General features: G+C 37.2%; 3 protein-coding genes across 4 annotated transcripts; 2 read left to right on the forward strand and 1 right to left on the reverse strand.

The window, feature by feature from the left end:
• Window positions 1–523: 523 nt before the first annotated feature.
• On the reverse strand, window positions 524–8,690 carry LOC120774097 (non-canonical poly(A) RNA polymerase protein Trf4-1). Of its 2 annotated transcripts, none has more exons than XM_040103445.1 (6): window positions 7,967–8,690; window positions 5,568–6,591; window positions 4,734–5,414; window positions 4,346–4,653; window positions 2,965–3,835; window positions 524–2,466 (listed from the first exon to the last, which is right to left on the reverse strand). In XM_040103445.1, exons 2-6 carry the CDS (start codon window positions 6,325–6,327, stop codon window positions 2,384–2,386), a joined length of 2,703 nt encoding a protein of 900 aa, XP_039959379.1. In that variant the 5' UTR covers window positions 6,328–6,591; window positions 7,967–8,690; the 3' UTR covers window positions 524–2,383. The 2 variants fall into 2 exon arrangements, with proteins under 2 accessions (XP_039959379.1, XP_039959380.1); XM_040103446.1 differs by lacking the exon at window positions 7,967–8,690 and adding an exon at window positions 7,372–7,476.
• Window positions 8,691–9,548: 858 nt separating this feature from the next.
• On the forward strand, window positions 9,549–12,040 carry LOC120775455 (serine-rich adhesin for platelets-like). Its single transcript, XM_040105641.1, has 2 exons — window positions 9,549–9,646; window positions 9,704–12,040. Exons 1-2 carry the CDS (start codon window positions 9,624–9,626, stop codon window positions 11,937–11,939), a joined length of 2,259 nt encoding a protein of 752 aa, XP_039961575.1. The 5' UTR covers window positions 9,549–9,623; the 3' UTR covers window positions 11,940–12,040.
• A 523-nt stretch (window positions 12,041–12,563) lies between these two features.
• LOC120774474 (dysbindin protein homolog) lies at window positions 12,564–13,819 on the forward strand. The gene is made up of 3 exons (XM_040104131.1): window positions 12,564–13,224; window positions 13,289–13,450; window positions 13,508–13,819. Exons 1-3 carry the CDS (start codon window positions 12,648–12,650, stop codon window positions 13,606–13,608), a joined length of 840 nt encoding a protein of 279 aa, XP_039960065.1. The 5' UTR covers window positions 12,564–12,647; the 3' UTR covers window positions 13,609–13,819.
• The last annotated feature ends 879 nt before the right edge of the window (window positions 13,820–14,698 follow it).

The following is a 14,698-nucleotide window of genomic DNA, read 5'->3' on the forward strand; positions in this document are numbered from 1 at the left end:
AAATTAAATAATAATTGCATTTTTTTTTTTAATTGGATAGAATTCAATTTTTTTTTGCATTTTCACTTTGGTTTTTTTTTTGCTTTTCTGATTTTCTAGGTAAATATTTGATAATTGAGATTCCTTTCTATTTATGTTTTGAAGCTGCATAATTTTTGCGCAAAAATTCATAAGTTAACACACTCGTTGCAACTTTCAAGTTAAGATTTTATATTTTTAATTTTTTTTTATTTTTTAGTTATACAAATTAGAAATCGCTGTCCAAATATTTTTTTTTTTTTTTGGAAATCGCGCCGAAACTCAAACTACGAGTACTTTTAAAAAAGAAAAAAAACTGCGGAGAATTACAAAAAAAAATATTGACCATGCTCTACAAACTTCCTTACACCTCTTTTCTTATTTTTTCTCAGACCTTACCTAATTTCTTGCTATAGATCGCATTACATTTGCGCTTTTTAAGATTTTTTTTGCACAAAACAAATTTTCTGCGCAGTTTTCCATTTTCAAAATAATAAAGCAATAATTTATTTTAAAAAATGTATTAGTGCATGACAAAAACTATTCAATTCTTGGCTAAAAAAAATTGTATTAGTGCATGTGAGAAACTCTTCAATTCTTGGCTATTACAAGGAACGCCGCTACTTCGCATTAAAAAAGTGATAATTTCAATTAAAAAACGCTTCCCACGCGATTTTACAACTGTATTGTCTACGACTTAAAATTTAAATTCTTGCTAAAACTTGCCACACATACTACCAACCTACTCGTACATATGTATGTACATAATTGCTACTTTTCACTCGAATTATCTTTCTTTCTAAGCTCATCTAGCATACTGAAGAAAAGTTGAAGTTTGAACATTCTTTACACTAAATTTCTTTACATTTCTATTTTCTTCCCGTGGGTGTGTGTGTGTGTGGTAACCATTAGTTTTTGTTCGTTTAATATCACATGCAACTTTTTTTGTTGCTGCTAGATCTATACCGGCATTCTACCGGTTGCTGCTACTGCAATTCACATACACAAAGATTTTCGGGGGAAAATTTAACTTGCACACTAATTTCTGAAAGCATTTGATTGGCGTTGCATGTATGTATGTATTATTTAAAACTGCATTCGTTTTCCAATTGTATAGCAACGCAATTAAATACTAATAACGGTACAGGCTTTGCATTATTTAATATTATTACTATAATTTTTTATTTTTTTTTTTTGATTTTTTGTAGCTACTTTCTCATTTTAATTTTTGTTCATAATCCATGTGTGCATTACTTTCTCCTAGCAAGCATATAGTATTCCTTTCCATACGCTGCTTCTGCAATTCTTGCCTCTTCTACTTAAAACTCTCTTATAAACATTTTCCCTTTCGATTTTTTACCGCGTGTATTCTATGTGGTAAAAGTTTGACTTTTAAGGATTTTCATCTCTCTCATGCCCACTCACGCCCTTTCCCTCGCTTTGTGTGTGTGTGTGTATGTGTGTGTGTGTGTGTGTTTGTTGGCATTTCGCTTACAACTCCGTTAGCTTTTCTTAAAATCTACTTCAACTTTTCTACTCGGCTTAAGCACGCTGCGTCTCCTACATATTTTCTCTACATAGCTGCTGTGGACTCTGCGGCATTTTCGAAGCAACGTCCAACATGATCGTCCGTTCGTCCGGTCTTATTTATCGCTACTCCAAGATCCTTTGCATCGTGTAGCAACACTACAACCCCAGAACATATTACATAACAATATTATTCAATCAGTGGCGTCATCATCCATCAACGTTCGGAACTGTGTGTGTGTATGTGTGTATGTGCATGTTGTGTCGCACAACAAACATTATTTAAGGTTATGGTTGAATGATTTAGCATTTTTTGCTTACTTGTTAAATTATTACGTTAAAATAGGCACAGGTTATCAACTATTTCTACTAATATCAGCCCAGTAATTATAGATATAGAATAATGCAAGCACAAATCGTTTCTTGTTACCCCCCCGTCCCTTACACAACCGTACCTTTCAACCAAGCGCCGCTACAGTTATTATAATATTGCATGTCTACATACTATTGGCCAAATGCCCCACAGTGTATGTATGGCCCCGTTGTAGGACTACTTAAAACTACCTAAACTCGTACATACTAAATTTTTCTTAGTTACCTAATAGTGTGCTAGAGAATATGGTGTATGCGTTTTAATAAGTGGGTGTGTGAATGTGTGTGTTTGTATGTGTTATAAACTGAGCGCGCGCGCAAACTCTTCGTTGTGCTTTCGAAATGCTTCCCATGTCACTTGATCGTAGGCAGTCGTTTGGGAGATTTGGATGCTGCTTTTAATGGCTTCGGCAACTCCAACGGTAATTTGCACATAACCGATACAGTCTGCTTGCTGTTGATACGTCTATTTGCTAGTGCTAGATCTACTGCTACCCGACTGGTGCTTCTTCGTCCTTCTGTCGTTACCATCGCGGTTGCGTTGTTGGCCTTTTTTATTTTGATCGAAATTAGAGAGAGTAAATAGAAGAAAATATTGCATTTTATACGTTAGCTTTGAGACAGAAAGTTACTGTACACAAAACAAAACAAACGAAACACAAAAGTATAAAAGTGCATTGGAAAAATTGAATCGCAATTTTTTTAAACTTTAATCACAATATTTCACGAACAACACGCACGTAACAAACAATTTATTACATTTTCAGCAGATAATATGGCAGAGGACAAATAAAGGTCATTTATGCTAAACCAAATTAAATTAACAAACAAAATATAACTTTGTAGATTAGCTAACAACGGAAAACACGGACACCAAAACAAAGTGTAGGCACTTTCAATTCGTCAAAATTCTTGTCACAAAAACAACATTAAATAAACCTCAAATGCACCAAAAAAAATATTTTCACAGCAAAAACACAAAAATTCCTAACCTTTAAATTGTATAACACATGACACAAAAACACTTTTAATTCCTTCAATACTCACCTAATCTAGTATTTGTTGACGCAGACGCTGACGCCGACCCCGAACTGTTCGTCGATGATGTCGAACCCACTGAAGACTCCGACGATATGGAAATTATCGATATGGTCGACGAAGCAGAGGTGAGTGTCGCACGTTGCATTGGATTTGTTGATGGGCGGGATGATGTTGTTGACGCGGGCGATGAAGTTCTGGCGTTGTAACGTTGTTGACGCATCGCCGGTTGTTGCACACGTTGTTGACGCACTTGCTGTTGTTGTTGCTGCTGTTGTGACGGACGTTGGGTGTAACGTGTACGATTATTATTGTTGTTGTTGCTGCTATTGTTGCCATTGTTATTGCTGTTGCCAACATAGCTGGAAGTAGCACTCGTACTTGTCGCATTCGTATACGACTCGGTAGAAGACGATTTGGATATTTGTTGTTGTTGATATTGCTGCTGCATTGGCGGTGGCACATAGAATTGGCGGCGATTTGTAGGGCCGGAAAATCTTTGCTGCGCTTGCTGTTGCTGCTGCTGTGCGTGCAACTGCTGTTGCTGTTGTTGTTGTTGTGTTTGTTGTCGGGGCGGGGATAATTGCTTTTGTTGCTGCGGCGGTGAGGGTTGCTTTTGTTGCCGCGGCGGCGATTGCTGCTTTTGCGGAGGCGGACATTGTGTGTGCATTTGTTGTTGTTGCTGCTGTTGCTGCTGCTGAAGTACAAACTGTTGCTGTTGCTGGGTCGGCAGTTGCGTTAGCTGCGGCTGTGCTTGCAATTGGGAGGAGGCTGACGATTGTTGCTGTTGTTGTTGTTGGGACAGCTGCTGCATATGTATACTCGCTTGTAGTTGTTGTTGATGTTGCTGCTGCTGCTGATGTTGTATCTGCTGCGTAATCTGTGCATATTGTGGTTGTTGATGATGTTGTTGTGGACTAAGTTGTTGCTGATTGATCTGGTGCAGCGGCAGTGGCAGCAGCGTTGTTGGCGGTGGCTTAATTAACAATTTTTGACGAACAGTTATTTGACTACTAGCGCCACCACCATTACCACCAATACTATGTGGACTAGCAACAGCAGCGATATGGCCGCTCACATTTACACCACCAGCACCACCAACACTGCCACTGTCTTGAACGTTGGTACTGGTGTTGATTAGAGAGTTGACAGCGATGTTTGTGGTTACACTGGCGACAGTGTGATTGCTAACCAATGACGCTTGTTGATACGGCTGCTGTTGCTCTTGGATTTCTTGCTGCTGCTGTTGTTGTTGTAACTGCTGCTGCTGCACCAGACCAGCAACTATTCATCATGTATCCATACGAGACATTGTATGAATATTCGCGGAAGAGGTCATGGCGGTTGGCGCCGCAGACGTTGCCGGCGCTATAATAAGTGGATTGCTTACCGGTGGAGATGACGTTGAGTCTACATCACATTCTTTGCTATCTTCCGAGTCCTCGCCAGAGGAGACACTACTCCGTCTTAACCGTTGCGCCATCACGGCCTGTTGTTGATGGTACAATTGCTGCTGCGCCAGTGGATGCATGTGCTGATGCTGCAGTGGTGGTGTCAGAACGCCAGGCGGTAGCATCGACGGAATGAACTTAACGGCACTGCCACTGTTGGGCGTATGGGGGATCACAAGATGCTCAAAATGTTCACGTATCCACTCACGATAATCGATAACATCATCGGTAACACGTATAATACGCCCTGCATGAGAAAAATGTAAAAATTATTGAAACAAGTAAATAGCGACTTCACGTAGTTGCCGTTAGTACAATGGAAGTTACCTAGTATGGTGCGTTCGGCGCAATTACTACCGAATTCGTTGAGTGGACTCACAGCATTGGCCAACAGCATGTACGCATACTCGAAGGCTTGTTTCACCTGCAATGCACCATAAGAACTGCGGCCGATATCGTTGCCTGGCGTTAGCGGATCCTCAATGCACAACAACGACGGGCGATGGCCGTCGATCATTTCGCGCTGCAGATCCTCCTTAGGTATATAGCGGCCGCCATTTTTGATCGATATACCGATCTTCATGTAATTGAACTTACGTCCGTAAAGTTCGAAAAATTCCAGCAACAGCACACCCAAGTTTGCTTTGTCATGATCGATTTGTAGCGGGTGTAATTGTAGGAAGCTAATACACATCAATATCAGCGAATAGGAGGAAATGCCACCGGTAAAAACTTCATTGAGATCACGTTGAAGCAGAAATTGCTTCAGTACAAGCACCAGTTTCGCTAACAGTGGAAATTCCTGTTTGTATTTCTTAATTAATTCGGCCGATTGCACACCGGACTGCATATTAAATGAAATATCGACTTTCACTTGTGTTTCGCGGTCTGTGAGCTTGATGATGGGTACCGAGGCTTTGTCGAGTACACGCACCGAATGTGGCTCAGCAATGCCGCGGGCAATCAGTTCTGTTTCGAGTGTGCGCAATGGCGCTTTTTCCCATAACCCTGTACGCGGGAAGAAATATGCATATGTACTTACTGATATTTACATTTCTTAAATAATAAATATTAGTATATAAGTATATTTTAACAAAAACAATAAAAAATTGGCTTCTTTGTAAGTGAATTAAAGTTTTCTTAACGTTTTGCTACACTCACCTAAAACAACCAAATCAATATCCGATGTGGGCAGAAACAGACCCGTCCGGAAGGAACCGAATATCTCTACAATTGCTTTTGGCCATATTGAGTGCACCACCGCCTCGATGCGCTGTACGACTTCGTTGCGTATAGCATGTTCGGTGGGCGTAGGTAATACGTAATTGTAAAACTGTTCGATTTCCTGATGTAAACCGATAACTCCGCGTCCATACTCGAAGCCCGGCACACGCCAAGGACAGCCTTTGTACTTAATTACCAATTTACCCATATATTTGTTGACGTTGAATGTGCTCGCTTTATTGTCTACTATACGACCAATTTTCCTGCGCGATGGATTGTAATAGCTTGGACGATCATGTGACGGCATTTTCGTGCTATTATTATCCCCGCCTCCTACGACTGGTGTAGTGGCCGGTGTGATACAGTCGTTGTTACTCGTCGAGTCAATAGAATTGTTGCTGGATGTATTGCCACTATTTGTGCCGCTACTACCGTTGTTGTTATTATTATTATATATGGAATTGCGCAGGCCGCCGTTGCCAACTTGCTGTAGCAGCAATTGTAATGAATCACGATCGCGTGCACTTAACGTGCCGTTCAATTTGCCGTTGCCAACGCTTTGCAGTTGTTGTAATTGTTGGCTCTGTTGTTCCAACAATTGGCTCATATCATGCGCATTGGTCTCCCAAATTTTACACCATGTGCGTAATGCTGGACCCTCCTGTTCCTCTTGAAACCAGCCGACAAAAGGATCCATTCAAAACAGTCTTCTTCTCACGGAACGGGAATTGTATGCGCAATCCGCTTGGAGTTTCGCGTCGTCCGTTACGAAGCGTTGCGCTAAATAATTAACTATTGTCTTTTATATAGATCAAATTGCACCATCGACGAACATAAACGAAACGAATAAGAAGTTTTCTTGCAAACTCGTTTGGCAGTGTGGTAATTACACTGAAAATGCCAGCATTTGCATTGGCAGAGTTGAAATCAACGTACTTAAGACCGCTTTATAAGATGCTAGCTGCAAAATATGATAATTAAGTAAATAAATATAAAACGGTTAGATAAGATTATAAATTTAATTCACATAACTAAATGCGGACAATTTTAAATAGATGTACGGCTTGTAAGTTTTAAACTGAGAACCAAACATACTTAAATACTTTCATTTTCTATTTGCGATTTTGACCCACACCTAATATATGAAATTTTACATATTTGCTGAGAAATTAAAAAGTAAATGAATGCAGAAGTGTAAATCAATTAACACATCAAGACGAAAATGCGTTACTAAGTAATAAAAATTGTTTAAGCTCAGACACCATGATCAACTCACGAGACTTCACAACTATAACGAGGTTGATGCTAGCGGGTGGAGATGCGTTCGTATGGTGTATGTAAACCTAAAAAAACACTAAAATTTATATTTATTGGAAAATTCAAAATCTTTACATGAAATTGGGAAATTTTAATTCATGAAATTGTAACCAAAATTACATGAACTAAGAAGAAGTGTGCACCAATGTTTCTAAGTTAAAGTTATCAGTATACGATTATAATAACTGGCATATACTAATCGCAAGACAAATAAGTGATGACAAACAAGTGGTGGCCGTATAGTGATCATAACCTCAAAAAATTATTGTGCGGTTTAACGGGCTGCGTTCTTTTTTGCTTTCGAAATGAGCACATATATGTAAGATATCTAACTGTCCACTAGATTTCATAACATTACATGATAACTTTTTAGAAAAGACATTTTCTAAAATATTTATTATTCTCCACCAACTTTGATACACACATAATTTGTAGGGGATGAAAGCCTGCTTGTCTATTTTCATGCCGTTTATAAAAAACGTATAACGTCCTTGTAATTGGACACCATATATTAGCTGCTTTATATGACTGCCTATTACCGCTAATACAGTTAACGTATTTCCAATTGCACACAACAATTACTTTGAAAATATTAATACGTATGAAAACTTCTCCTATGATTTAATAAATTATCTTCTCACCCACTTTTAGCACTTTTTCTTTACATTCTCTTACGTAGAAAATTAAATGAAAAAAAATCAGCGAATATCATAGGAAAGAGAACTGATAAAACGCAATGACAATTAAACGCAACATGGCGACACCTAGCATCCACAGCACCGGACAGCAACGACCGATGTCGTGCGTCGTCAGATCGAGGACTTAAAATAAGACTTTATATGGCAAATAAGCAGTCAAATTCACTTGTCTACTAATTCACCCATATAACCGCATCGTTTTGTGATTTACACTCTCTTCTTAACGCAAATATATATATATATATATATTTGTACATATTTTAAATGTGATTTGATTTTGTAAACTAATTGAAATCAATTTTTTTGTTTTATACCACTCACATTTTTCTTTTATAGACTTTCATCGGCAATACAATTGTAAATATCAAAGAGTTAATATTATTCGTAAACTTTGTCTTTATAATTGCACACAAAGTATTTATTGGTTTTTGTAACTTTACTTAATTCAGCGCTAATAGCGATAATTTAGGAAATATTTCACTCGTTGCGACTGAATTCGCGCCCGTAAATACGCACCGCCTATAATGAACGTATTGCTAGCAAAATGTCTGTGTGTGTATATGTTCGTAGTTATTGGAACGCCGAGTGGAACGTGAAGTGAGCGGGAGTGTTGAGTTTATCTGATTTGAGGTGAAGTTGCTTTTTTATTACTGTAAATTGCCAGCGGAGCGCCCTTTTCCAACTTTTTTCCTCTTCTCGTTCTTCTCCACAGCGATTGCCACTCACAATCAGATATCTCGAAGGCGTTCGAGAATTTTTCGGCTTTCTCACTTCGCACTTATTTTACACACTTTTTCTTTATAAAACAATATATAGCCATTATTTCACTTCACTTTTATAATGAACAAAACGAATTTTTAGCACTATTGCACTAGATTATTCGCCGTGAAAAAATCCGCAAGAACGAGTACGAGTCGACAAATTTTCAACCACGCTTCGAATGATTTTTTCCGTAGTTCTACAGTCCACAAAGCGGATTGAAAAGTACCAGTGATGCCAGCTCAAATATATTGAAAAATCAGTGAGAATTTAATTCCAAATTTAAACAAAGTCACTAAAGTTTAATACACATACTCACAAATGAAATCAACAAGTAGAGCTTCTTATAAGACCTGCACGACAACTGTGCAAATTGTATTTTAACACTTTGAAATAATCAAATTGCGTGAAATTTTGTTCAAAGTGGAACCTAATTGGAGTACATTCAAGCGGTAGATGTCGCCCAGGTCAGTTAAATATCTCTTCTCAAAATTTTCTTACTTGACGTTCACACTGACACAAAAAACTACCAATTATGGCTACCTCAGATATTACTTTTGCTTCGCTTTGCGTCGGCCATATGTATGTTTTAACAGAAAATTTCGATGCACGCGTTTGTATGAGTACGTTGTCATTAAACATTCTAACGTTTTGCTAAGCAATTCTCATCATTTTTATGAGAGAGAATTGCCGAAATCAAAGCGTTTATTATGTCATACCCTTGGCTTTCTTTGATTCGTTGTTAAAGTATAAATTGTAACTCAAAGCGAATAAGAAGAAGTTTAATGTGAACGTTATAATCATTTACATTTCGAAAAATGATCTGAATTAGTTGCCTTATTACTAAAATTAAAACAAATCTTGATTCCTTATGATTATGTTATTATAGAAAATAATGTGTAATAATTATGTAATAATAATACCAAACCAATGCAAACAAATGTAAATAATTAAATTAAATAATAATTTATTATAAATTAATAAGAAATTTCGTATGTACTATTTATAAAAAAGTTTTAGTTTTGGCGTTGTGGTGTACGTCGAAGTTACTCAATTGCAGAACTTAATTTGACAGTTGCGTTTATTTGCAAATCCGATTATTCGTAAAGTCTGGCTACATTCGGATTCTCAGCTGGTTTTGTTATTATTCTTTCGAATTTGTAGCAACTTTTACTTTTGTACTATTTAGCGCATCAGGTTTAGAAATAAAGGATTTGTCATGGATGATGCGGAACTTACAAGGTAATACCGAGTATAATATTTGCAAGAAAATATATGTAAAATTTTCGATATATTCAGGTTAGCGATAGCTGAAATAGTGCGCGAAATGGGTGAAATAAAAGAGCCCGCTGTACAGGAGCGTAAGATAAATCCGATAGCAAAGCCAAACAAGCGATTCCTTGGACGTACGCTGAATTCAGTGTTGTCACATAACAAACGTAAAAATGACAGAACTCAGGAGAATTGCAGAAGAAAGTTAAAAGAACTCGATGAGAGGCGAGAAAAAATTAACAGATTGAATTCTAGAAGTCGATCTGGCAGTTGGGAGCTTGTATTGAGTAGCTCCTCAGACGAACACGATTCCAAGGAAGTAAGGAAACGAAAACAACACGAGAGGAGACTTAGAAACAATAAGCACAAAAAAGTTAAAAAGAGGAAACATAAAAGTAAGAAAAAAAGACGAGTCAGAAGCAGCAGTAGTAGCAGCAGTGAAGAGAGTAGTAGCGAAAGCAGCTCTACTACAAGCAGCAGCAGCTGCCGAAATAAGAAAAGTAAATTACGGAAGAAATCTAAATCTAAAAAGCGCAAGATTCTGCAACCAGAAATGAATACAAATGAATTTGTTACAGAAGAGGTCTACTATGAACCAGATATAAATGCTGCTATGGAATTTGGTGCTGCCATGGAACTTGATGCTGCCATAATGGCCAATAATTACCGGCATCATCAAATGCAACAAATGTTATATTATAACGCTTTGATGGCTGGTCATGAAACCACCGAAATCGAGGCCTTAAAAGAGGAATTGCATATAAGTGACACCGAAGTAACTGAAACCCAAAAAGAAAAGGCGTCTATTTGTAGTGCGGTGTCATCATTAAACCTTAATGAAAGTGATTCCGACGGTAGTGAATTGCTGCAGATTAGCCTATCATCCGCCACATCCAGTGGCAGTGAAACTAAAGGTGACAAAAGTATAAAAAACAAGAAAGTGAAAAGAAAAGATCCGGAGGAGCGAGTACCTAGTGATAGTTCGGATGCAGTTATATGGGAATTAGACTCGGATAGTTCAATTTGTAATAAAATGTCAGATATAAAAGGAGGCTCAGAAAAGCGAACAGAAAATGACGATTGTATTTGTATAATATCCGAATCTGAGACAAGCACAGATGATGACAGTGAGTCGGAAAGTTCAACTAACGAAGAAGATTCCGCAAGTGCAAATGTTACAAAAGCACCTAACAATGTTTGTCACGCTGAAGCGGAAACTGTTACACTACTTAGCTCGTCTGATAGTGAGGTCGAAATTATAAATATGAATGGCGATGATGAGTCTGCACAACAATTAACCGACTCAGTTATGGCAGTAACAACACCTCAGCTGACAGATTCAACGCTCGCATCAGTGCAACAAATGGATTTAGTGTTACCTGTAACTGAGACTAATTCAATTTCATTGCCAAAGGACAGTCTTTCAACAGTTATAGACGATTTGGTTGTTACAGTGCCTGATAAGACTTCAAACTTGTCAGTTGAAGTAGATTCATTGCTAACTGCTACTGAATGTTCATTTCCGCCAATAAAATTAGATGAAGCGGGACGTGAAATGCCAATATGTCCAGTACAAGAACAACAAGCTTCAATTAAGGAAACTGATAAACTGGAAGCCAATAACGGTACATCACTCATTTTTATTGCACCCGGAAGCGCTATTACTGAAGCACTAGGTGAAAGAAATTCAAGCGACGTGACAACTACTAGTACAGATGTTGAGACAGCGGTATTGAAATTGAAAATTGATTCACTGGGGGCCGGCGAGAGTAAATCACTAACATTAACAGCATCCAAACACCCTATTACCGAGGCACAGTGTATATCTAATTCAAGTGACATGACAACTGCTGATACAGATGTTGGACCAATGGCATTGAAATTGAATATAGATTCACTGAAAGCTAGCAACAGTACACCACCCACATTTGTAGTACCTACATATCCAATTATGGAAGTACGGTGTGAAACGAATTCAAGTGGTATGTCTACTGAATGTACAAACGTTGAGGCATTAGAAGCCCTATCGGAAACTGAATTGAGCAATAAGGTTGTTAATGTGCTATTAAAAGAGTCAGTTGACGAAATATCAACAAATGCATCAGCCTCATCACCAACTGATCCGTCAGTAAGTCCAACGCCTACATTATCAGCGCTAATACCTCAAAGTACAATAGATAATACAGAAGTGGATTTAGTTTTAATTCAAAATCAGTCGGAAATGACTGAGTCCGAGTCAGTAGATGAGCAAATGTCTTCATAGTACTTTTAGGCTCCCCAGTTTCTGAACAACATACATATGTAAAACAGAAAATAATTAATTTCCTTTTGTGTCTCAAATGATTTTTAACAAGTTTTCTTGTGAATTTGAACATATACATATCTATTAATTATCAGAACGGATCTGATTTTCATTTTATTATTATTTTTATTTTCAATAAAACGGTTGTTCAAGTTACTGCGAGTTTACGGTTAAGTGAAATGTCCGAGCAGCACAATGTCATTGTAGTTAATTGCTTCCTAGGTAGTAATTATTAAGTTTCATGTATGTATGTATTTGCATATATTAATATAATTATAGTACAATTATGTAAATGTGAATTTAATGAATATATTTCTATGAAAACACAGCTCTTCTAATAATTTATTTCATTTGGTTAGCTTAGGTTAGTAAGTCAGAAATGTTTATCAAACTTAACAAAGGGGTTATGCTTTGCCAATGGTACAGTACTCTCTATTTGTAATTATATTTTTTTTCAATATTTCAATTAAAACTTCGAATTATTTATTATTAGAACTTTATACTTAATAAAAATTGGAACTCATTTTACATTAATTTCTGACGGTTGGCAACTCGACTGTGACTTGTTGACGTTGCTCTGTCAGCTGATTCTGTTTACCAATAATTTCACTTAATTTTATTACAAGTAATTTGTATTTGTAAGAATTGTGCCAAAATAACACCAACACAATGTTTGGTAGCCTACGCAAGAAACTGAATAGCGTTATCCAGGAGGGATTTATGATCACAGAAAACTTACAGCAACAGTATCGACAAAGCCAAACGTCCTCCGCCAGCAGTAATGCTACTACGCCCACTTTAGATGAAAGTATACACAGCAATCGCAGTTCCAGCTCTTTTGGTGGGCAACTGCCCGGAAGTGATCTGATATTGCCCGGAGATGTCAATATGGCGGCTGGTTGTAATTTACTTGCGAAATACGAAGATGCGTGGAAATTAATGCATGACGCGAATGAGAATAATGCGTCGAAAGCGGCGCAGGTTGCCAAACAAATTGAACGAATTGGACAAAGCACAAATGTGCTACATACCGATATGACTGATTTGGCAACTTGCTTAGCCGGCATACCTGCGTTGGTGGCGAAATTACACGAAAGCTTAGAAACATTACAAAATGTTAATAAATTAAGCGCGACGGTGGAAACAGAGTTAGATCGTTTGGAGGACTTATGTGAGGAGTGTGAATTGCAAGAGTTTATGCTAAATAAGCAGTGTGAATTATCACAATTTCAACAAAAGAAAATGGGTGCGCATACTTTAAGTAATTCGGTTTCTGCTGTTATACCCTTCTACAATTTATTTGCTTACAGTTGAATTAGAATCATATCGACAGAGTGTTGCTGCAAAGCATCAAGAGAAGATCAGACAACATGAACAAAACTTACGGCGCATACAACGCGAAAGGCAAGCAGTATTTGATGATGCATTCCGTGGCGATTTGGCTGAGTTCAAGTCGAAGGGTGCGCTAACCAGTAAGTATATTTCGATAGAGAGATAGACAATGAAAATATAAATACTGCTTTTTAAAGAAATCCAAAAGGAAGAACCGTCACTGCCAGTTGCACTCGAGGAAGTTGTTTTGGAAGACACCACCACCAAAGATGCTCTCGAAGATTTTCTCAATGGATAACGTACCATATTGCTATGGACATAGTTATCGTGTACATACGTGCATATGCATAGAACAATTTCATTGAAATTAGTGCCTTACGTACATAGTTGAATATTTTGCTCAATTTATATGCGTATTATTATTATTATATGCAGTGTTGCATTTCACATTTACAAAACACTAATTATTGTAAGTTAAATAAAATTCTCGACAATTATTTATTATTGTATTGGAGGAATTTTCTTTTTTTTTGTATGTATATACCGCAACAAAAAACTCCTTAAAACAACTGCAACCCTGTGCATATGAAACTTTCAATAATTCAGCTAAGTTTGAAGCCCGGGAAGAATTGTTCACGATTCCCCCTCTTTCTCCTCCTTTCCTCTTTACTCCTCAAAGCACTAAGGTCTTTATAGGTAAACCGGAATTGGGAGATTTTTGACAAATATTTTTTCCAGAAATTATTTTCTTGAGCAAACATTAAAAATTCAATTTATTGCGTGATAAATCATAAACAAAAACACGGAATATAAAAAAAAAAACTTTTCAAGCTCAACTAAAAGGTAAAATTTTGGTAGCTGTTTAAAATTTTTTTTCAAAATAAATATTATTAAAATGTACATAAATATTTGCCCTAAAAAACACTATACAAACAAGTTCACACCTGAAAGTCTACGCTTTCGTCAGTTTACTCGAAGATAATCGCACCAATGCCTCCGACAGCCTCCGAATCTAACCCTCATAGTCAAATATTAAACATACCTGGCTAAACATATTCATATTTAACTATGTATAACACCTAGTTATACAGTTATGCGCATTTATGTGTATGTATGTACAGTTAAGCCGTGTGTTTGTAGCGGAAAAGGAAGTCACTTGCCAAAGGTGCTGTCGAGTGGAAAATTTCGATATTGTTGTTTGTTTTGTATTTGTATTCGTGTTCAAATGCGCACACACAAACACATACACGAAAAATACACATAAACCGTAAAATTATTTCGTGTACAGTTATATGTTGTATATAAAACCATTGTTGTACTACAAAAAAAAATTTCAAATAAAAGTTGAAGCGGAAATACTTGTGCAACCGAAACCGGTTGTTTGTCTG

Source organism: Bactrocera tryoni, chromosome 4 (genome assembly GCF_016617805.1).
Source record: "Bactrocera tryoni isolate S06 chromosome 4, CSIRO_BtryS06_freeze2, whole genome shotgun sequence".
Taxonomy (NCBI): domain Eukaryota; kingdom Metazoa; phylum Arthropoda; class Insecta; order Diptera; family Tephritidae; genus Bactrocera; species Bactrocera tryoni.

Excerpts from the sequence above, each read along its gene's own strand:
- LOC120774097 (XM_040103445.1), bottom strand. The coding sequence starts at position 6,327 with ATGGATCCTTTTGTCGGCTGGTTTCAAGAGGAACAGGAGGGTCCAGCA. Across the intron at positions 3,836-4,345 it reads ACTCAACGTCATCTCCACCG|ATTACGCAGCAGATACAACA; the intron begins GTAAGCAATCCA and ends CAATATGCACAG. Across the intron at positions 2,467-2,964 it reads GTCAACAAATACTAGATTAG|GCCAACAACGCAACCGCGAT; the intron begins GTGAGTATTGAA and ends AAAATAAAAAAG.
- LOC120775455 (XM_040105641.1), top strand. The coding sequence starts at position 9,624 with ATGGATGATGCGGAACTTACAAG. Across the intron at positions 9,647-9,703 it reads GATGATGCGGAACTTACAAG|GTTAGCGATAGCTGAAATAG; the intron begins GTAATACCGAGT and ends CGATATATTCAG.
- LOC120774474 (XM_040104131.1), top strand. The coding sequence starts at position 12,648 with ATGTTTGGTAGCCTACGCAAGAAACTGAATAGCGTTATCCAGGAGGGA. Across the intron at positions 13,225-13,288 it reads ATTTCAACAAAAGAAAATGG|TTGAATTAGAATCATATCGA; the intron begins GTGCGCATACTT and ends ATTTGCTTACAG. Across the intron at positions 13,451-13,507 it reads GTCGAAGGGTGCGCTAACCA|AAATCCAAAAGGAAGAACCG; the intron begins GTAAGTATATTT and ends TGCTTTTTAAAG.